The following is a 22,212-nucleotide window of genomic DNA, read 5'->3' as shown; positions in this document are numbered from 1 at the left end:
CCTTTGAGCTCAGTAATTCTTCTGCTTGATTTAATTCTGCTCTTAAGAGACTCTGATGTATTCTTCAATATGTTAATTTTATGTCTCAACTCCAGAATTTCTACTTGAATCTTTTTAATTATTTCCATCTCTTTGTAGAATTCATCTACTAGAATTCTCAATTCTCTGTTATCTTGAATTTGAGTTTCTTCAAAATAGCTATTTTGAATTGTCTGAAAGGTCACATATCTATTTCTCCAGGATTGGTGCCTGGTGCCTTATTGAGTTCATTTGCTGAGGTCCGTGTTCTCCTGGATAGTCTCGATGCTTGGGGAAGTTCATGAGTGTTTGGGCGTTGAAAGTTAGGTTTTCGTTATTGTCTTCGCCGTCCAGGCTTGTTTGTATTCATCTTCCTTGGGAAGGCTGTCCAGGTGTTCAGAAGGACTTGGGTATTGTGATCTAAGTCACATCTGCATCAGGGGACATCCCAAGCACAGTAATACTATGGTTCGCGCAGATTCATAGTGATATCACTTTGGTGATCTTGGTATGATCCGGAAGATTTCTGGATGACCAGGCAGAGAGTCTTGTTCGCTTACTTTCTGTCTCTCTCTGTGCTGAGCCACCTGGATCTGGGTTTGGGGTGACACAAGCACCCCTGTGGTGATGACCAATGGGACTGCACTGGGTCAGACCTGAAGCCAGCACAGCACTGGGTCTTTCCCAAGGCCCACTGTGACCACTACCAGGCTACCACCTATGTTGGGTCAAGGTCCTAAGGCTCTGCAATCAAGTGGCAAAGCAGCCAGACTGGTGTCCTTCCCTTCAGGAGCAGTAAGTTCCCCCAGGCCCTGGGCAGGTGCAGAGAATGCCATTCAGGGGTCAGGGACTGGAGTCAAAAATCATAGAAACCTACCTGGTATTCTGTTGTACTGTGGCTGAGCTGGCACTCAAACCACGATGCAGACCTTTCGCACTCTTCCCTTTCTTTTTTTCTTTTCTTTTTATTCATTTATTTTTTGAGACAGTCTTACTGTGTCGCCTAGGCTGGAGTGCAGTGGTGCAATCTCGGCTCACTGCAACCTCCACCTCCTGGGTTCAAGCGATTCTCGTGCCTCAGCCTCCCAAGTAGCTGGGATTGCAGGCGCCCACCACCACAGCCAGCTAATTTCTAGTAGAGATGGGGTTTCACCAGGTTGGCTGGATCTCCTGACCTCAAGTAATCCACCCGCCTCAGCCTCCCAAAGTCCTGGGATTCTAGGGGTAAGCCACCGCATCCTGTCCCCTTCTCTTTCTTTTTTTTCTTTTTTTTTTTTTTGAGACGGAGTCTCACGCTGTTGCCCAGGCTGGAGTGCAGTGGCGCGATCTCGGCTCACTGCAAGCTCCGCCTCCTGGGTTCATGCCATTCTCCTGCCTCAGCCTCCTGAGTAGCTAGGACTACAGGCGCCCGCCACCGCGCCCGGCTAATTTTTTGTATTTTTAGTAGAGACGGGGTTTCACTGTGGTCTCGATCTCCTGACCTTGTGATCCGCCCGCCTCGGCCTCCCAAAGTGCTGGGATTACAGGCTTGAGCCACCGCGCCCGGCCCCCTTCTCTTTCTACACATAGAGGAGCCTCACCCCATGGCCACTACCACCACAGGCCCATAGGGAGTACTCTAGGCTACTGCCAATGTTCCTTTAAGGTCCATGGGCTCTTCAGTCAGCTTGCGGTGAACGCTGCCAGGCCTAGGAATTACCCTTCAGGGCAGCGTGCTCCACCTTGGCCCAAGGCAGGTCCAGAAATGCCATCCACGAGCCAAGGCCTGGGATTAGGGACCCCAAAAGCCCGCTTGGTGCTCTACCCCACTGTGGTTGAGCTGGTACCTAAGGTGCAAGACAAAAGTCCCCTTTACTTTTCCCTCTACTTTTCTCAAGCAGGAGTCTCTCCCCATAGCCACAACAGCTGGGAATATGCTGGTTCTCACCTGAAACCAGCATCTCTGAGTCCACTCAAGGCCCTTGACATTCTACCTGGGTATTATTGCTGGTTCTTCAGAGCCCGAGGGCTCTTTAATCAGTAGGTGATGAATCCTGCCTGGGCTGGGTCCTTCCCTTCAAAGCATCAGGTTTCCCTTCTGGCCCAGGGTATGTCTAGAAATGTCATCCAAGAGCTAGGGCCCAGAATGGGGGCCTCACAACCCTGACTCTTGTCCTATCCTACTGTAGCTGAGCTGGTATCCAAGATACAAGACAAAGTCTTCACTCTTCCTTCTTTTCTCCTGAAGCAGAAAGAAGGGGCCTTTTTTGGAGCTTTGAGCTGTGCTGCCTTGGGTTGGGGTGATGTAAGCACTCTCTTAGCTACCCTGACTGGTGTCTCAGTAGATCACGTCCCCTACCCCTCTACCCCCAGTTTACAAGCTCTGAGCTCAGATCAGCATTAGGACTTACCTAGGGATTGCAGTCTTTGTGGCCTAGACTGTTTCTCAGGTTCACTTAGGGCCACAGAGCACTCCAGCCCATGGTGGCGAGGCTCGAGCTCTGACCACTGGGGTGGGCAATTCCCCTCTGTCTAGGGCTAGAATCAAATGTTCCCCCTGTGGGTGGCCATCAGCTGAGTACAGCCCAGGTCTGCTTTCTGCTGTGACAGGGCAGTGCTGATTTTAATGCAAAGCCTCACAGTTGCTGTGCTCTCCCTCTCCCAACTGCACAGATTCTCCGCGCCATGCAGGGGTGGGAGAAGGGTGACGTCAGCAATTCAAGACTGTTTTTCCCACCTTCAGTGCCTCTTTCAGCAATAGAAAGTAAAAACCAGACACTGAGTGCTCACCTGATGTTTGGTTCCTATGAAGGTGCTCCCTTTGTACAGATACTTGTCAAACTTAGTGTTCCTCTTGTAGGGATGATCAGTGGAGGCCTCTATTTGGCCATCTTACTCTATCTTTGGTTAAATGTTTCAAGTGTCATTCCTTGGAATAGAGTTCCCACCAAAAGACTAAATTTTTAGGGAGCACTTGCTGTGATAGAACAGTATGAAGAGCCAATCTAACAGCATCGAAAAGCTCCAAAAGAAACTTCACATCAAATACAATTAAGTTTATTGGCACTAAGACTGATTCACAAATTGTGCAGCACTCAATCAGAAGGGGTTCAGCGAGCTCTGCTGCAGCAGTGTGAGCAGTGAGCTTTTATAGGCTGATGAGAAATAGGACAAAATACATTTGCTCTATTTAAGTGGAAGAACTCTAGTTGGTAACTGGTATTTTCTGATTGGTAAAGTCTCTGGCTTTGCTTTACTGTTTACATTGGGCTTTGCTTTGCCTGCATGGGAACCTAAAGCTCTGGAGTCATCTCCCCGGCAATGGCCTCTCAACGAAAATTTTTTGCACCTAGGATAGAATTCAGTTCTGTTAACCTATATCTTATTGAAAAAAATACCTAAATTGGCCATTCAAGTTTATAATTGTAACATTTCAATAGGAGATAGCACAGATTTACATAAGTTGATCTTTAAAGTTTTATGCTATGTCTTATAATTCTTTTCCAGGTTAAAGCCAATTCACAAGGAGACTGGTCAAGAGAAATAAGAGAATTACCATTACTTAATGCAATGCCGCTACATAGTTGGCTCATACTCCATAGTAGGAGCAGTCACAGGGAAGCCATGTCCTTAAAGAGTCATCTACAGAGTGTCACAGCCCCCATGGGCATAACTATGAAACCAGCAGAAATGTAAGTAGAGCAGAAATTACTTCCAATTTGAAAATCAGTTAACAATCTTAAAGTATAACAACTAAAATATTGTAGGAATTGGTCACTGTATCAAAACCTTAAAAGTCTGTAAAGTCTAATCTCTAGTCAAAAAATATTAAAACAGACTTTGTGATATATGGTTTACGGCTATTAAGATACATGTTGTAGAAGGTATGAGAATTAAGAACTTGATGTGAATGGATGGAGAATATTAAGAATTCTCAGTCATGTTTCAAAAAAACTGAACTGAAACTTTCTAGAGCAGTTTTAGGTTTACAGCAAAATTAAGAGGAAGTTATAGAGACTTCTCATATATATCCTGCCCCCAATAATGCATAGCCTCCCCCATCAACATCCCCTACCAGTGTGGTACATTTGTTACAGCCGATGAGCCCACATTGAAATATCATAATCACCCAAAGTCCATAGTTTACAGTAGGGTTTACTCTTGGAATTGTACATTCTACTGGTTTGGACAAATGTATATGACTTGTATCCACCATCGGTTTCATGCAGAGTATTTGTCACTGCCCTAAAAGTCTTCTGTGAGTCACCTAATTATCCCTTTTTACCACCACCTACCCCTTGCGCCACAACCTCTGAGGACAATTTTTTTTTTTTTTTTTTTACCATGTCCATGGTTTTGCCTTTTTAGAATGTCATCTAGTTAGACTCACACAGTATGCAGTGTTCTCAGCCTTGGCTTCTTTTGCTTCGACCTTGGATGATAAAATCTGTAGAACAAACCATCAGGGCACAGGTTTACCTGTATAACAAACCTGCATGTGTATCCCTGAACCTAAACGTTTTCTTTTTTTTAAAAAAGGGTTAGGTTCTGGTTAAGTAGCGTCTCCTGAGGGCAGGGCCTGTTAGGAACACAGGGCCCTGGTGTATTTCACAATAGTTTATTTTCTCCTTTTCCTGCTGGAAGCACAAAACAATTTTCCTCTGGTATTTATTGCGAGGACCTGGTCAAGCTCCTAGAGGTAAAACTCTCAAAATTGTGGGAGCCTCCTATGACTGGGTATACCTGGAGTTTTTAACCCTCACAGTTGTCCATGCTGAGCCTGCAGTAATTCATCAGTTACAGTTTAGATCACCTGACACAGGAACTGTTATCCTGGGAAGTTTCTTGAGTCTTTGCTCCAGCTAGCCAGGACTCCCTGTTTTGCTTATTTGTCTCTTCAATATAGGAGGCAGTGATTTGCCTTGTGTCCTCACCTCTCTTGAAAATCCTAGGAGAACTGTTCATTTTTTTCAGTCTGTTTAGCGTTTGACTTGTTAGGACAGAGTAGTGACTTCAAAGCTCCTTACAAGTAGAATCGGAAACTGAAAGTCTACTGTCTTTTTATTTTTTTTTTTTTTTGAGACGGAGTCTCGCTCTGTCGCCTAGGCTGGAGTGCAGTGGCCAGATCTCAGCTCACTGCAAGCTCCGCCTCGCCTCCCGGGTTTACACCATTCTCCTGCCTCAGCCTCCTGAGTAGCTGGGACTACAGGTGCCCGCCACCTCGCCCGGCTAGTTTTTTTGTATTTTTTAGTAGAGACGCGGTTTCACTGTGTTAGCCAGGATGGTCTCGATCTCCTGACCTCGTGATCCGCCCGTCTCGGCCTCCCAAAGTGCTGGGATTACAGGCTTGAGCCACCGTGCCCGGCTGTCTTTTTTCTTTTAAACATATTTTCTACTGAAATGCATATCTTGCCTTTTTATCGTGTCTTACTTTATATTTAATTAGCTGTCTGAGATGTTTATCATGTTTCACTGGTCAGTACCTTTTGAATATGCATGCTATATTTTTTAGGATTGAAGTAGATGGGGATGCTAACTCCTATATAGACACATTACGGAAATATACCAGACCAACACTGCAGATGGTAAGTGTCTAGTTGATACATGTACAGTCTTTAGTTATTGTTCTAAACCATTTTGATAAGTATTTTAGAATTCAAAATGTTGTTGTTGGTTTCCTGAACTTGCCAACGAAAGCAGATTAACCTGCATAATATAGCTGAATACAAACTTTCATGGTTTAGCTATTCCTGAATATCACAATCTTAAGCTAATTTTCTGAGGCTTGGGGACCTGTAATTACTTTTAAAATCTCCTAACTTGAAAAAAACACACCATACAAGTGTAAAGTAGTGTGGGTATTAACAATCACCACATTCGTTAACTTTCATCCCCAGATGTAACCTGCCAAGTCTATGATCACTATCTTCTAGCCTGTGTTATTCTTCTTGCCTGGTGTTTTTCTTTTCTTTTTTTTTTTTTTTTTTTTCTTTTGAGACGAAGTCTTGCTCCATGGCCCAGGCTGGAGTGCAGTGGTATGATCTCAGCTCACTGTAACCTCTACCTCCTGGTTCAAACAATTCTCCTGCCTCAGCCTCCCGAGTAGCTGGGATTACAGGCGCCTACCATCACACCCCACTAATTTTTGTATTTTTAGTAGAGATGGGGTTTCACCATGTTGGCCAGACTGGATCACCTCAAGTGATCCACCCGCCTTGGCCTCCCAAAGCACTGGGATTACAGGCATGAGCCACCGTGCCTGGCAATTCTTGCCTGGTATTTTTCTAGGAGCTTGTTCTTTCCTTTCTTCCATTCAGTGTCTTAGACCAAGTTGTCATTATGTTTTATCTGAATTACTACAGCAAATTCTTCTTCTTATTATTTTTTGAGATAGAGTCTGGCTCTGTCGCCCAGGCTGGGGTGCAGTGGTGTGATCTGGGCTCACTGCAAGCTCCGCCTCCTGGGTTCACGCCATTCTCCTGCCCCTGCCTCTCAAGTAGCTGGGACTACAGGCGCCTGCCACCATGCCCGGCTAATTTTTTGTATATTTAGTAGAGACGGGGTTTCACCGTGTTAGCCAGGATGTCTTGGTCTCCTGACCTCGTGATCAGCCCGCCTCGGCCTCCCAAAGTGCTGGGATTACAGGCGTGAGCCACTGTGCCCAGCCCCTTGAGCCTGTTTTTAACCCATCCTTGTCAACACGGTGATAAGTTCCTGGAAACTGAATAGGATGGAAATGATATTGCAGGCTTAAGCAATTGATGTATATTGCCAAATTGCCTCTTGCAGCAATTGCTGTAATTTATAATTATAATTTATAACATTAATGTTAACTATAATTTACATCAGTATTAACTATAATTTACAACACTATAATTTAAACACTTAATAATTTAATGTTAATTATAGTTTGCAATGTTAATTATAATTTGTTTCTTCCACATATTCGCCCTTCCAATTGTTTAATGTAACTAATAATTACTAATTATAATTTTCTAATAAATACGTACCATATAATTGATATAATTGTTATAATTTATAACATGGCTCTAGATCCTTCACCCTCTTGGGTTCAAATATTTTCTTTTTTTTTTTTTTTTTTTTTTTTTGAGACGGAGTCTCGCTCTGTCGCCCAGGCTGGAGTGCAGTGGCGCTATCTCGGCTCACTGCAAGCTCCGCCTCCCGGGTTTACGCCATTCTCCTGCCTCAGCCTCCCGAGTAGCTGGGACTACAGGCGCCCGCCACCTCGCCCGGCTAATTTTTTTGTATTTTTAGTAGAGACGGGGTTTCATTGTGTTAGCCAGGATGGTCTCGATCTCCTGACCTCGTGATCCGCCCGTCTCGGCCTCCCAAAGTGCTGGGATTACAGGTTTGAGCCACCGCGCCCGGCCCAAATATTTTCTTAATAAATTGACTCTAGCTTGTCAGTCTTCCACCTAAGTTGCCTGCTCGAGATGGTTTTTCTTTCCTGTATCACTGTTGTTGTATCTTATGGAATGTCATGTTGGCTGGTTTTCAAGGTGATTTGTATCCTGCCCAATGATGACAAACACAGATATGACAGTATAAAAAGATACCTATGTACCAAATGCCCGATTCCAAGCCAATGTGTAGTGAAAAAGACCTTAGAAAAAGTCCAGGCAAGGACCATTGTCACCAAGATCGCCCAGCAGATGAATTGCAAGATGGGAGGAGCCCTCTGGAAGGTGGAGACTGACGTACGTTGTATTTCATTGACTTCATTTAACTTATATCTAATAAAACTTAAGATTCTCTTAATTTTTTTTTTTTTTTTTTTTTTGAGACGGAGTCTTGCTCTGTCGCCCAGACTGGAGTGCAGTGGCCGGATCTCAGCTCACTGCAAGCTCCACCTCCCGGGTTCACGCCATTCTCCTGCCTCAGCCTCCCGAGTAGCTGGGACTACAGGCGTCCGCCACATCGCCCGGCTAGTTTTTTGTTATTTTTTAGTAGAGACGGGGTTTCACCATGTTAGCCAGGATGGTCTCGATCTCCTGACCTCGTGATCCGCCCGTCTCGACCTCCCAAAGTGCTGGGATTACAGGCTTGAGCCACCGCGCCCGGCCTCTTAATTGTTAATGCTTAAATTTTGCTCACGTTCTAACTCTACTACCTTTTCAAAAAAAACTTAAGGTACAAAGAACAATGTTCGTTGGCATTGATTGTTTCCACGATATCGTAAATCGACAGAAATCAATAGCAGGATTTGTGGCAAGTACCAATGCTGAATTAACAAAGTAAGTAAGCTCTGGTAGATATTGTTTAGTTGGTAGCTGACTGTGGACCAAACAGAAAAGATGAACCTAATTAATATTTGTTAACTCAAGAGGTTGGGAATTTGACAGATGAGTTATTCTTAGTCATGTGCTCTCCTGATTTTGCTGACAAAGTTATGTTCCCAGAACATTTTTGCACGATTGGCTGCTCTACATCATTTTCCATTGCTGCCTAACATACCACAAACGTGGCAGTTGATGACAATGCCCATCTCTATCTGCACAGTTCTTCTCACCAGACACCTGGTAGTTCACAGCTCTCAGGACCTTACAAGGCATAAATGAAGGTATCAGCCAAGCCACATTATCATCTGGAGGCTGGGCAGCCCTCCCCTTCCAAGCTCATGTCATTGTGGCTGAATCCATTTCTTTGTGGTTGGATGACAGAGGTCCTTGTTTTTTTTGTTTTGTTTTTATTGTTGGCTGTCAGCTGCAGGCCAGTCTTGATTTCTCTCACATAGCAAACCCCTCTCCATCTTCCAACCAGCCAGGGCACATTGAGCCCTTGTTCTGTGTTGAATCTGACCACCTCTTCTGCCATCAGCCAGAAAAAACATCCCTGCTTTTAAAGGAGCTCATTTTCCCATTTGGAAAACCTTTATCATAAAGTCAATGGAGCCATATAGCATAACATAATCACAGGGGTGGTATCCTGCCGTGATCACAGGCTCCAGGGATTAGAACAGGTAGAGTTCTGTCTACCATAGGCTCTGCTCAGTAAATGTCTTAAATGGATATCACTAACACATAGTGAAATATTTGAGATGTGCGTGGGTAAAGAGACATTGAAACATAATAAGTGGTCAGAGATCTGTAAGTATAAGATCTTGTCTTCATATACTTGCGTGTGATGTACTTCCGAGAGGAGACGTACGTCTATATCCCATGCTCTTGTTTTCTCCCAGGGCGCTTTTATTTTCTGTTCTCAGAGTAGAAACCACGCTGTACCTTGAAATAAGTTTGCAGTCTTAAGTTTGCCGTCCTTTGCGCATTACTTGATGTGTGACCATTGCAAATTACCTCTATGTTTAACAATGATCGTGGCCCACTAGGTATAATTCAGGAATCTTTTAAGGAAGATCCATCTTTATTTCCATAGATGATTACTTTTTTTCCAGTCATATTCTGCTTCAATATGATAACACTGTTTCGTTCTACTTTTTGTTTGAAAATAACAATCATAGGGAAAAATTATACTTTCAATTATTCAACAGATGCTTTTTCAAGTAATAAACTTATTTTAATAGTGTAAAATCTGCTTTCCAATCAATGAAAGAAAAACTTCCAGAAAAATTATGAAAATAGCCAATACCTTGAACAAAGAGAAACACACATAGCTAAGTAAATATTACAATTACGTACTCCAAACCCAAGAAAGCAGAGACCATCACGAACCAAATCATTCTTGGAGCTGTCAACAGATTTTTCTGAGTGGCTGCCATGTTCCGATGCTGACACTGGCAGTGAAAATGTGGAGCCAAGACGCCTGGTCATACCCTATGAATTAAATCCTAGTGAGAAGAGGCAGACAGACAGATACATCACAATATGTCAGGTGGTCAGATGGGGTTACTCTGAAGTAAACAAGAATGCAGTAAGGGGATAGAAACTTGAGACAGCATACCATTTTACTGGATATGTTGAAGTTGTCACAACAGCTGCCACCATTCCAAAGCAAACCCCTTCCTCAGTGAGGGGGAACATGTAGGAGCCACTGTTGAGAGCATTGATCCCAAAGCAGGAGCCATGGGGAGCACAGGGTTTTCATTTTATTGCACTCCCCCGTAGGCGAAACTGCAGTCGTCTTGTACAATAAAGCATGACTAATTTGTAGTAATGTGAATAAATGCTTCCATTCTATTTGACTATTTGTATGCACTCAGAATTTTCTAAAATGCCTAAGATCAAAAGAGACCAACCAACACTTTGATCTCTGTGGCGATATGAATTGATGGTAAAATGTCCTCAACTACTGATAGTAATATTTTTTTGCTCGTAGTTTAATGCAAACTCAAAATGAGATTTTAAGAATCTTGTTTTCCAAACTGGTGGTTTGTTTTTTCTGTGAACAGGTGGTACTCTCAATGTGTCATCCAGAAAACAGGAGAAGAGCTTGTGAAAGAGCTGCAGACCTGCTTGAAAGGTCAGTGTCTTGTAGAGGTTGGGGAACCCGACACTATACAAGTAGTTCTCTACCAGTGGACCTGTTGCCTCCAGAGGACACTTAGTAATGACTGAACCTTTAGTGTTTGGGATCTCAACTGGGGTGGAGGTGGTACTGCCATTGAGTCTGGTGGGTAGAAGACAAAGATGCCGCTAAACATCCTAGCATGCATAGGTTGACCCCATCTCCACCACCTCCACCACAAATTTTCCGGATCAAAACTTCCATAGTGCTGTTGCTGAGGAACCCCGGAATAGATAGGACTCATGCAGTAAAACTGCCCTGAAAGCTACAGTGTTGGGAATAGACAGGACTTAAGCAGTAAAATTGCCCTGAAAGCTGCAGTGTTAAAAGATGGACTTAGAATTTGTCAAAAGCAGCAAAGGCTAGTTTGTTCCAAGTTACGGTTTATTTACACAAGCTTCTGATTTCCTCTCAGCTGCCCTGGATGTCTGGTGTAAAAACGAATCATCGATGCCGCATTCTGTTATTGTGTATCGGGACGGAGTGGGAGATGGTCAGCTTCAAGCATTGCTTGACCATGAAGCGAAAAAGATGTCGACCTACTTAAAAACCCTCTCTCCTAACAAGTAGGTTGTATTAATTGTAAAGTGTAGTGACTCATCCCTGTAATCCCGGCACTTTGGGTGGTCAAGGTGGGCAGATCACTTAAGCCCAGGAGTTCAAGACCAGCTTAGGCAACATAGAGGGACCCTGTCTCTACAAAAAATAAAAAAATTAGCTGAGCCCGGTGGCGTGTGCCTGCAGTCCCAGCTACTCAGAAAGCTGAGGTGGGCAGGTCACTTGAGCCTAGGAGCACTGCACTCATACCTGGGTGACACAGTGAGACCTTGTCTCAAAAAAAATCGTACTGTGAAGATTTTAGCTTGACAGTTTAGTCTTTGAAAAAAAATCTGATGTTTTTTAGGGGAAAACACCAATACAATATGTGATGAGAGCAGGCGCTTGATATAAATAGTGGCTTCTGTGAATGAGAGTAGGAGCTTGATATAAATAGTGGCTTCTGTGGATGGGTGGAGGGAGCGCGGGGAAGACCCTTCTGCTTTGATTTTGCGTTCCACGCCCAAGTCAGAATGCAAAGCAGAATTGGACCTGGCAGGAGCAGACTGCTTCCACCATAAAGCTCCAGCTGAATCTTCCTACTTTATTTCAAGCCTTGCTTTGGGAGGGCTTGTTAACCTCAGATAATCATAGAAATCCATGAACGGCCCGGCATGGTGGCTCACGCCTGTAATCCCAGCACTTTGAGAGGCGGAGGCGGGTGGATCACTTGAGGCCAGGAGTTTGAGACCAGCCTGGCCACCATAGCAAAACCCCATCTCTGCTAATAAAAATACAAAAATTAGCCAGGCGTGGTGGCGCACACCTGTAATATCAGCTACTTGGGAGGCTGAGCCATGAGAATCGCTTGAACCTGGGAGAGGGAGGCTGTAGTGGGCTGAGATCATGCCACTGCACTCCAGCCTGGGGGACAGAGTCAGACTCCATCTCAAAAAAAGAAGAAATCCATGAACGTAGCCTGCCAACAGTTCACACTTATCCTGGACTTTTGTGTATCTCCAGACTGGAGGAGCCAGCAGGAGGGAATCTCCAGCCCTAAGACTTACAAAACCTGGAAAACTCCACTTTTGTAAAACTCCTGTTTCCTGAGGGCCCGCTGCCCAGCCGGGATTGTAGGAATGATCCTAAAGTTGTGAGGAAGGGACCCTTCCCCTGGGATGTGGGTGGCTATGAATAAATACCTCCTCATTTACTGCTTCAATTGGGCACATGGAGCTTAGACAGTAAAATTAGGGTGTAAGGAGGGCTGCTGTCCATTCTTCTTAATGGGTCCTAAATGTAAAACAGATGTTTTAATACACTGTATACTTCTGAGGTAAGACTGAGTAAACCTAGAGACACTTACCCTAAATTTTTTTAAGTTTCACTCTAGCTTTCATTGTGGTGAAGAAACGAATAAACACTAGATTTTTTCTTAAGCGTGGAAGCGATTTTCAAAATCCACCTCCAGGAACAGTCATTGACATAGAGTTGACTAGGAATGAATGGTAAGTCACCTGTATTTTTTGTATCTGGATCTATAATTTTCTCAATTTGCTTCAGTTCAGTACAATCACTTAATTCCAATAAATTTACCTTAAAGCGTTTCTGATTCTTTTTTTTTTTTTGAGACGGAGTCTTGCTCTGTCGCCCAGGCTGGAGTGCAGTGGCCAGATCTCAGCTCACTGCAAGCTCTGCCTCCTGGGTTTACGCCATTCTTCTGCCTCAGCCTCCCAAGTAGCTGGGACTACAGGCACCCGCCACCTCGCCCGGCTAGTTTTTTGTATTTTAGTAGAGACAGGGTTTCACCGTGTTAGCCAGGATGGTCTCGATCTCCTGACCTCGTGATCCACCCGTCTCGGCCTCCCAAAGTGCTGGGATTACAGGCTTGAGCCACCGTGCCTGGCCCATTTCTGATTCTTTAGAACTAATTTGGTCTGTTTTTTTACTATTGGGTAGAGATTCCTCATTTGGATCTAGAAATTGCAATTAGTCTTTTGGTTGTCGAAGTTCCTTCATCAAACATTTGTAAATGTCTGTGACCACATAAGAGTTAACTTCAGTGTGGCCCTAAAACCCTTTAAATTATGAATACAAAAGATAGCAAGTGATGTTTATATTAACAATTTGGAGTCATCACAAATCGAATTATATTGAATATATCATGACCATCAAAATGTTTATGCAGTAGCCTAAGAGGTTATCTGTCTGTCTGTCTGTCTCTGTCTATCTATCTGATGGAGTCTTGCTCTGTCGCCTAGGCTGGAGTACAGTGGCGCAATCTCAGCACACTGCAACCTCTGCCTCCCAGGTTCAAGCAATTCTCCTGCCTCAGCCTCCTGAGCAGCTGGGATTACAGGTGCCTGCCACCACGCCCAGCTAATGTTTTATATTTTTAGTAGAGATGGGGTTTCACCATGTTGGCCAAGCTGGTCTCGAACTCCTGACCTCAAGTGATCCACCCACCTTGGTGACCCAAGGTGCTGGGATTACAGGTGTGAGCCACCACGTCCAGCCAGAGGTTTCTATTTTAAAAATGTCTTTCTGCTTTAAAACAGCAGTGTGGGGCTGGGCGTGGTGGCTCATGCCTGTAATCTCAGCACTTTGGGAGGCCAAGGCGGGCGGATCATGAGGTCCAGAGATCAAGAGCATCCTGGCTAACATGATGAAACCCCATCTCTACTAAAAATACAAAACATTAGCCGGGTGTGGTGGTGGGCGCCTGTAGTCTCAGCTACTCAGGAGGCAGAGGCAGGAGAATGGTGTGAACCTGGGAGGCAGAGCTTACAGTGAGCGAAGATTGCACCACTGCACTCTAGCCTGGGCGACAGAGCGAGACTCTGTCCCAAAACATAAAAAAATAAAAAAATAAACAGCAGTGTGAAAAAAGAGACCAGTTTCTTTCATGTGAAACATTTTGTATGACACTTATTCTTTGTTATCCTGAACAAAGAAATGATGTGTTCAGAAAGTAATACTGAATAGGCTACAAAATAGTTTCATATAGTCAGCCCTGTTGTTCATGGATGCAAGGAAAGTAATTCCAAACAGTGATTTAGAAGTATTTTTCTTGTTATGAGGATGTAAGTCATTATGAGTGAGAGCCAGCCTTTAAGACATTAAGATTAGACATAACTTCCAGAAGATGAAATGGTTAGAGACATTCTATATAAAAATGTACTGAAAAAAGAAAAGATATAAAAAGGAATAAAGGCCATAAGAATGTCTAATGAAAAGGTCAATTTGTATTTGAATATCTAACAAACATGAATATAGTCAAAATGAAGAAAAATCAGTGGAAGGGTTAAAAGAGTAGGTTAGACATAAAAGAAAACAAATTGTTAACTGGAACATATGTTCACAAAATTTCCATAATGCAGTGGAAAGCCATAAAGATGTGGAAGATATAAAAAAATGTTTAGAAAAATGTAAGGCAAAATAAGATTTGCTCTATATCTAATAGAAGTTTCAGTAGTAGATAAGATATGATGGGGGTGTGGTGGGGTGGAGCAATATTCAAAGAGAAAGTCTGAGATTCTGAATCCTCAGATTGAAGAATAACAAGATTTGGGCAAAGATCAGTAAAAGTTCACACTTAGAAATGTTATAGCGAAACTTCAGCAGGCATAAGAAAATCTAAAAGCAACCACAGGAATAATATATTTACAAACAATAAAAATCACATTCAGCAAGAGTAGAAACAAGAATACTATGAAATATCTTTAAAATGCTTAAAAATAGCCATCAAGCTAGAATTTGATACCCAGCTAACTTATCAAGGGTGACAGTGAAATACAAACATGCTCAGTTTGTGCATATACAGTATATACATTAGCAGATCCACCAGACCCTCACTGAGAGAACTACCCCAAAAGACTGTATTTTTGGAAGAAGGAAATCGAACAGTGAAGGGAGAATGAAATGCAAGAAGCAATGCTGATGAGTTACGATGGCGCATAAAAAAGCCTTGATTTCATAAATGACAATTTATAGGGTATATTAAAACAAGACCTGGCCGGGCGTGGTGGCTCACACCTGTAATCCCAGCACTTTGGGAGGCTGAGGCGGGTGAATCGCGAGGTCAAGAGTTCGAGACCAGCCTGACCAACATGGTGAAACCCTGTCTCTACTAAAAATACAAAAATTAGCTGGGCATGGTGGTGGGCACCTGTAATCCCAGCTACTTGGGAGGCTGAGGCAGGAGAATTGCTTTAACCCAGGAGGTAGAAGTTGCAGTGAGCTGAGATTGCATCACTGCACTCCAGCCTGGGCAACAGAGCGAGACTGTGTCAAAAAAAAAAAAAAAAAAAAACCCTAAAATACTGGATATAACACTTACATAGAAAAGGAGTTATGAGGTTAAAGCATAATAAGATTCTTCAGTTATTAGGGAAAATGATAAAGCTTCTGGTGCTTTATACTTAAAGCAGTTACATAAATGAAAGACGTAACGTGAAACCACAGTGGAAATCATGACATTCATACCAAGAGTTAGGAAGAAATGAAGTAAAATGAAGGAAAGGCAGAAACATTTGATCAATCTAGTGCAAGGCAGGAAAGGATTAAAGGAAGGAGCAAATAAAAAGTATCATAAACATAAAGTACAACATAAGATTGTAAACATAAAAATAAATTCAATATTTATAACACACACATAGATCAATCTTATGGGTTGTATTAAGAAGTTTAAATATAGTCCAGTGATCCTCAGCGAGGCAGCAGCCCTTCATCCCAGGATCTCTGAATGGAATTATCTACGGCCATATCAGATCAAATGCGCCAATCTTGTTTCTTCCTCTAGGTTTCAGTGCATGTACTTGAAGTCAAAATCCCACAAGAGTTACTATCTCTGTCAGTGATTTAATTGCATTCTATAAATTTGATCTCTCAAATCATTGCTCAGTTAGACAGGTTTCTAAATGCAAAGGAAACTTAGTCTATAGAATAGATTTTTGTAAGCTATTTTACTAAATGTTTTCATTTCAGACATTAGGTTTACTTAACTGTACCCTCTTTCGAAAATGAGCTGATACCCACATGTCCTATATTTCCAGGTATGACTTTTTTATTGTGAGTCAGTCTGTGCAAGATGGAACTGTTACCCCCACTCATTATAACGTCATCTATGACACGATTGGCTTGAGCCCAAATACAGTACAGCGTTTAACATACTGTCTATGCCACATGTATTATAATTTACCAGTAAGTACTTTCTGTTACTTTTTTCTTCAGATTTTTAAAATGTACTATTCAAGATTGAACAATGTTGGACCTCTGAATTGGCTTCCATGAATTTAAATTTAGGGAAAGTAGATGTAAAGTGAAAAAAATTTAGTTGTGTTTTTGTTTTTGTTTTTTTTTTCCTACTAAAGGGCATCATTCGAGTTCCAGCGCCTTGCCACTATGCGCACAAGCTGGCTTACCTCGTGGGACAGTCCATTCACCAGGAACCGAATCGTTCCCTGTCAACCCGTCTCTTTTACCTTTGACCTGCAGAGGAAGACCTGATGTGATACTGAAACCACAACGTGTAAGCCTGTCTTCCTTTTGAAGCAGGATGTCTGAAATATTTTCCTAGGTCCATAGCTTTAAATTCCCATTGTTCTTGATTGGACATGGGAGAGATTCAGAGTGATATGTTCTACTCTCAGTACTATCACAGACTGATTTTCCCAGAAAGGAGAAATGACAGGGTTTGGCTTGCAGTTTCCCTTTCAAATATGTGACAGAGATCTCATAACTAAACGTGACTGAACATTTTTCACCCCAAGCAGGGCCACTCTAATAATTAAAAAGACGGGACATTTGTCACAGAGAGTACATCTGTGAACAAGTAAACTCTACTTAGAAAACTACATCTGCTTTATTTTTGAAACTTTTTTTGTTAACGGACAGGAAAGGAAGACATAAAAGTAACAACACCGAATTTCTTTCTAATATTTTGTATTTAGAATTAACCTATTACTGATGAGCTACATAGGAAGCATTGTGCTATTCCTTGTACTGGGGTGAGAATTTGGATGTATTTTTGGTGGAAAGGTCATAAAGAAAACTTGATTACGCCTGTAATCCCCAGCACTTTTGGAAGCCCGAGGCGAGCGGATCACCTGAGGTCAAGAGTTCCAGACCAGCCTGGCCAATATAGTGAAACCCTGTCTCTACTAAAAATACAAAAATTAGCCAGATGTGGCGGTGGGTACCTGTGATCCCAGCTACTCGTGAGGCTGAGGCAGCAGAATCGCTTGAAGCTGCGAGGTGGAGTTTGTAGCAAGGCAAGATCTTGCCATAGCACCCCAGCCTGGGCAACAGAGTGAGACTCTGTCTCAAAAACAAAACAAAAAATTGGCAGCTTAGGAACACAAATATTTGGTTTTTCCACAAAGAAGGAAAACTAAGCTCTGTTAATGAACTTGTTTAATTCATTCTATTGCATGGTCCCAGTATGTTATGTTAGCCGGATCAAAATCCAAAGTCTTCAGTAAGTTATTTAAGTGGAGCTATTATGTTTTTCTTGAAAGTGGACTTTTTTCTCTCCACCTAAAACTATCCTTAATTAGACTCAGGAAACAATTTTTTTTTTTAAATGTTGTTGTTGTTGTTGTTTTATATGGAGTCTTGCTCTGTCACCCAGGCTGGAGTACAATGGCGCGATCTCGACTCACTGCAACCTCGGCCTCCCAGGTTCAAGCGATTCTCCTGCCTCAGCCTCCCAAGTATCTGGAACTACAGGCATGCGCCAACACACACAGCTGATTCTTGTATTGTTAGTAGAGATGGGGTTTTGTCATGTTGGCCAGGCTGGTCTCAAACTCCTGACCTCAAGTGATCCGCCCGCCTCAGCCTCCCAAAGTGCTGGGATTACAGGTGTGAGCCACCATGCCTGGCCTTGTTTTGTTTTCTTAGATAGTGTTATTGTGGGGGTGGGTGTAGGGGTGGGGATTAACTTCAAATATACAAGAAAAGGTATATTTGGAAACATAATTGCTTGATTACATATTAGGTTTATAATTTGAACTGGTCTTGTAAGAAATAAAATGGAAAGACTTTAGAATCTAAACGCATTGTAATCTAAGTAATGTCCTCCTGAGCAGTTATTGCCAATGGCAATAAACATTGAGATGGGTCTGTAATTTAAGAAACACTAAGATAACGTGTTCTTAAGTTAGAATCTGATTTATAATGATCAATTTCTAGAGGTCTAAAAATGGTTTCTTGGAAAGAACAAACTGAAAGTAGGTATTAAAACTTTCTGAATGTTCTCTCTAAATACAATATATCATTTATTCCTAACACTGTTAAATTTAAGATGATGTGATTCAATAAAGTTATTCATGTTAAAATCAGTGATTTTAACATGAATTAAACATGACTGGCTCTTGTTATTTTTTAAATGTTTTTAGCCTTCCTAATATACTAATTTGTTGCTTTCTAAGATAACTAGAAATACTGCTGTGACCAGGGAAATATCCAATTAGCCTATTAGTTCTTTATAAATTGGGTGAAGGAAGCTGGGTATCCAATATTTCCAGGAAAAGTCTCATTTCAGAGGCTTACAGATAAAAATGTAATGTATCACAACACCTCAGTTTCACATTGTTGAGCCAGGGTTGGGAGTGCTAATTAAAGGTCTGTCAGGGCTGGGCATGGTGGCTCATGCCTGTAATCCCAACACTCTGGGAGGCCGAGGTGGGTGGACCACTTGAGATCAAGAGCTCAAGACCAGCCTGGCCAACATGGTGAAACCCTGTCTCTACCAAAAATACAAAAATTAACTGGGCATGCTGGCACATACCTGTAATCCCAGCTACTTAGGAGGCTGAGGCAGGAGAATGCCTTGAACCTGGGAGGCAGAGGTTGCAGTGAAGCAAAATTGCACCACTGCACTCCAGCCTGGGTGACAGAGTAAGACTCCGTCTCAAAAAAAAAAAAAAAAAAAAAAAATCATAAGAAATCTATTTGGCCTATGAAGTAGCAATACAATAATTCAAAAAATGAACTTGACTCTGGCAATAACATATCGATCCTTGCACTGAATACAGCTCAAAGCTGGACAAAATATTAGAATGTTGAACAGCATCAAAGTGTTAGAAACAAAATGCTTGTTCCCTGGTGCTGCAAAGAAATAGCACTCAAACATAAATTTAATTTTCTCAGCAAGGCAGTTTTCATTTTCTGCAGAAAGGGTGCTCATTGCAGATGGAACAATGGTAAGAGCACACCTGGACAGGGGAGAGGAAGGAGTTCTTATTCCTGATATAGGTGGCCCCTTCTGCTATATTGTTCCCTTATTGGCTATGGCTGGACCACACAGTCTAAGCTAATTCCAATTGGCTGTTTTTGTTTGTTTGTTTGTTTTGTTTGTTTTTTGAGATGGAGTCTCGCTCTGTTGCCCAGGCTGGAGTGCAGTGGCCGGATGTCAGCTCACTGCAAGCTCCACCTCCCGGGTTTCCGCCATTCTCCTGCCTCAGCCTCCCGAGTAGCTGGGACTACAGGCGGCCACCACCTCGCCTGGCTAGTTTTTTGTACTTTTTAGTAGAGACGGGGTTTCACCGGGTTAGCCAGGATGGTCTTGATCTCCTGACCTCGTGATCTGCCCGTCTCGGCCTCCCAAAGTGCTGGGATTACAGACTTGAGCCACCATGCCCGGCCTGATTGGTTGTTTTTTAAAAAGAGCAGGAGTATGAACTGGAGTGGCAGGGTGAGTAGTCTGGCAGGAAGGAAAGAAGGAAGGTTAGCAACAGGTAACTAAAGGTGACTTAGGTCAGAGCAAGTGACCAGGGGTGAGTCAGGATGGAGCAGGTGACCAGGGGAACAGATGCGAACTACTGATTAAGACTGGTGGGAAAGTTGTTTACCGAAACTAGAAACAAGTGGCCAAAGGGAACCAGGAAGTTAAACTTTAAAATGGAGAATCTAAGAGCTGAACATAGTGACATATTGATTCTCTGAAGAGAAACTTGGGGTTCACTATATTTAACAAAAGGAATGGAAAAGCAGAGAAAACAGTGCCAATATCTGGCAGAAGGAAATCCAGGAATATGACCCTGGTATTTGGGACTGCTTCTTATGCCACAGATTCTGGAAGGGGCCATTGAGTGAGAAGTCAGGTTTGTTTTGACATATTTGTGAGTCTGTTTGAAAAAAAAAAAAACTGAAGTCCAGCAGCAGTATGGAGAGTTGTAGGTTACTTGCACACTCTGGTTTGAGACTCTCAGGGATACAGTGTAGTAAGGAGCTTGATAAAGATAAGGCTTCCCAGGAACAGAACTTACCTTTAAACCACCTGGATCGTTAATACCCCACAGTCATCAGCCAGAAGCAGTCTCGTTGCAGGATAATAACATCTTTGTCATCAATCTAACATTTCCATGCAATATATAGTACTCGGTCAACAACAACCAATATAAGAGGACAATAAGACAAAGCCAAGGGAAGCAAGACAACAGAAATAGAACCATAGGTGCTCAGGTCATGTGAGTTATCAACAGTATTCCAAAAAGTAAAATATAAATGTTGAGCAAATTGTAGAAAAGAACCAATTTGGAGATTCCAAAACTGAAAAACATAACTGAAATAGCTCAGGATGGGTATAGCAGCATGTTTGACACAACTTAAGGAAAGAATCAATGAAATGGAAGATAGGACATGAGAGAGGCTTCTTGGCCTGGGACCAGCCTGGCCAACATGGTGAAACCCTGTTTCTACAAAAATACAAAAATTAACCAGGCATGGTGGTGGGTGCCTGTAATCCCAGCTACTGAGGAGACTGGGGGGAGAATCGCTTGAACCCGAGAGTCGGAGATTGCAGTGAGCCAAGATGGCACCATTGCACTCTAGCCTGGGTGACAGCAAAACTCCGTTGAAAAAAAAAAAAGTAAGAAACCAATAAACGTTTTTTCTTTCGGACAAAGCGGTGCACCTCACCTGCATAGATAAGGTGTCCTCCATATGCTTCTCAGGGGAAACTAAAAGAACACAGAGCAACAGTCCATTGGTGCTGCTGAAGAATCCTGCAGAGAGCTTTGGGGGATGTGGACTGGGGCAGGAGTGTAGGGAGGTGGGTGGTTAACAAGTGTGGACTGTGCTGCTGCTGAGCTATTCTCCTTGGTGAAGGAAGGCAAAGGAGAGGAGCAGGAAGACATGAAAGTAAGAGCCTTGGCTTTCTAGCTAGCGCAACCTCACCAATGGGAAACTGTCACCTTAAGAACCAGTTAATACAGAAAAACACTGTATGGTTCAATGAGTGCATCTCATCACTCCTCTTGTCTGTTTTGAAGCCCAGGCAAATTCCTACATTTCTTGAAATAATATGGGATCATTCAGTTTCCATGAATCTACAGCCGCTGCTCTTGCATATATCTTCTATTGTATTTTTGAAATTTTTTTATGGTAAAATAGACATCACATTTATCTTCATCATTTGCAAGTGTCTAATTCAGTGGCACTGTTGACATTCACAACACTGTACCCACCAGTATCTACACCACTCAATTTTTAATCAGACCCAATATAAACTCTGAACCCACAAAAAAATCTCCCTCGTACGGGTGTGGTGGCTCATGCCTGTAATCCCAGCACTTTGGGAGGCTGAGGAGGGGGCATCACCTGAAGTCAAGAGTTCAAGACCAGCCTGGCCAACATAGTGAAACCCCGCCTCTACTAAAAATACAAAAATTAGGCCATGCGTGGTGGCTCACGCCTGTAATCCCAGCACTTTGGGAGGCAAAGCTGGGCAGATCACAAGGTCAGGAGTTTGAGATCAGCCTGACCAATGTGGTGAAACCCCATCTCTACTAAAAATACAAAAATTAGCCAGGCATGGTGGTATCTGTAATCCCAGCTACTCAGGAGCCTGAGGCAGGAGAATCACTTGAACCCAGGAGGCAGAGGTTGCAGTGAGCGGAGATCATGCCACTGCACTCCATCCAGCCTGGGCAACAGAGACTCCGCCTCAAAAAAAAAAAAAAAAAATCACAAAACAAAACACTCCCTCTCTTCTCTCCTTCCTTCCCTTAGTCATCTATAGTTTCCGTCTCTTTGAATTTGGCCTATTCTAGACATCTTGAGAGGTGACAACGTACTGGCGGCCCTCGCTCGCTCTCAGCCTCCTCGGCCTCAGTGTCTGCTCTGGCCAGGCTTGAGGAGCCCTTCAGCCCACAATGCACTGTGGGAGCCCCTCTGGGCTGGCCGAGGCTA

The 22,212-nt window shown here is 43.0% G+C and overlaps 2 protein-coding genes across 2 annotated transcripts in view; one reads left to right on the top strand and one right to left on the bottom strand.

Annotated features, from left to right (window-relative positions):
• PIWIL3 (piwi like RNA-mediated gene silencing 3) overlaps positions 1-17,084 on the top strand; it is a 41,457-nt gene extending 24,373 nt beyond the window's left edge. The window contains exons 12-20 of the mRNA XM_050745905.1: positions 3,505-3,689; positions 5,510-5,582; positions 7,491-7,715; positions 8,149-8,252; positions 10,364-10,434; positions 10,895-11,045; positions 12,399-12,524; positions 16,071-16,218; positions 16,389-17,084. Coding sequence (XP_050601862.1) covers positions 3,505-3,689; positions 5,510-5,582; positions 7,491-7,715; positions 8,149-8,252; positions 10,364-10,434; positions 10,895-11,045; positions 12,399-12,524; positions 16,071-16,218; positions 16,389-16,505 — 1,200 coding nt within the window. The 3' untranslated portion in view covers positions 16,506-17,084. The remainder of the gene's footprint in view (positions 1-3,504; positions 3,690-5,509; positions 5,583-7,490; positions 7,716-8,148; positions 8,253-10,363; positions 10,435-10,894; positions 11,046-12,398; positions 12,525-16,070; positions 16,219-16,388) is intronic.
• The window catches only part of SGSM1 (small G protein signaling modulator 1), a 210,490-nt gene that overhangs the window by 186,604 nt on the left and 1,674 nt on the right, over positions 1-22,212 (bottom strand). The gene's annotated exons all lie outside the window — the stretch shown is intronic.

The sequence above is a fragment of the Macaca thibetana genome, chromosome 10 (assembly GCF_024542745.1).
Source record: "Macaca thibetana thibetana isolate TM-01 chromosome 10, ASM2454274v1, whole genome shotgun sequence".
Classification (NCBI taxonomy): Eukaryota; Metazoa; Chordata; class Mammalia; order Primates; family Cercopithecidae; genus Macaca; species Macaca thibetana.
Note: the sequence above shows the minus strand (reverse complement) of the source record. Positions and strands in the feature narration are given on the sequence as shown.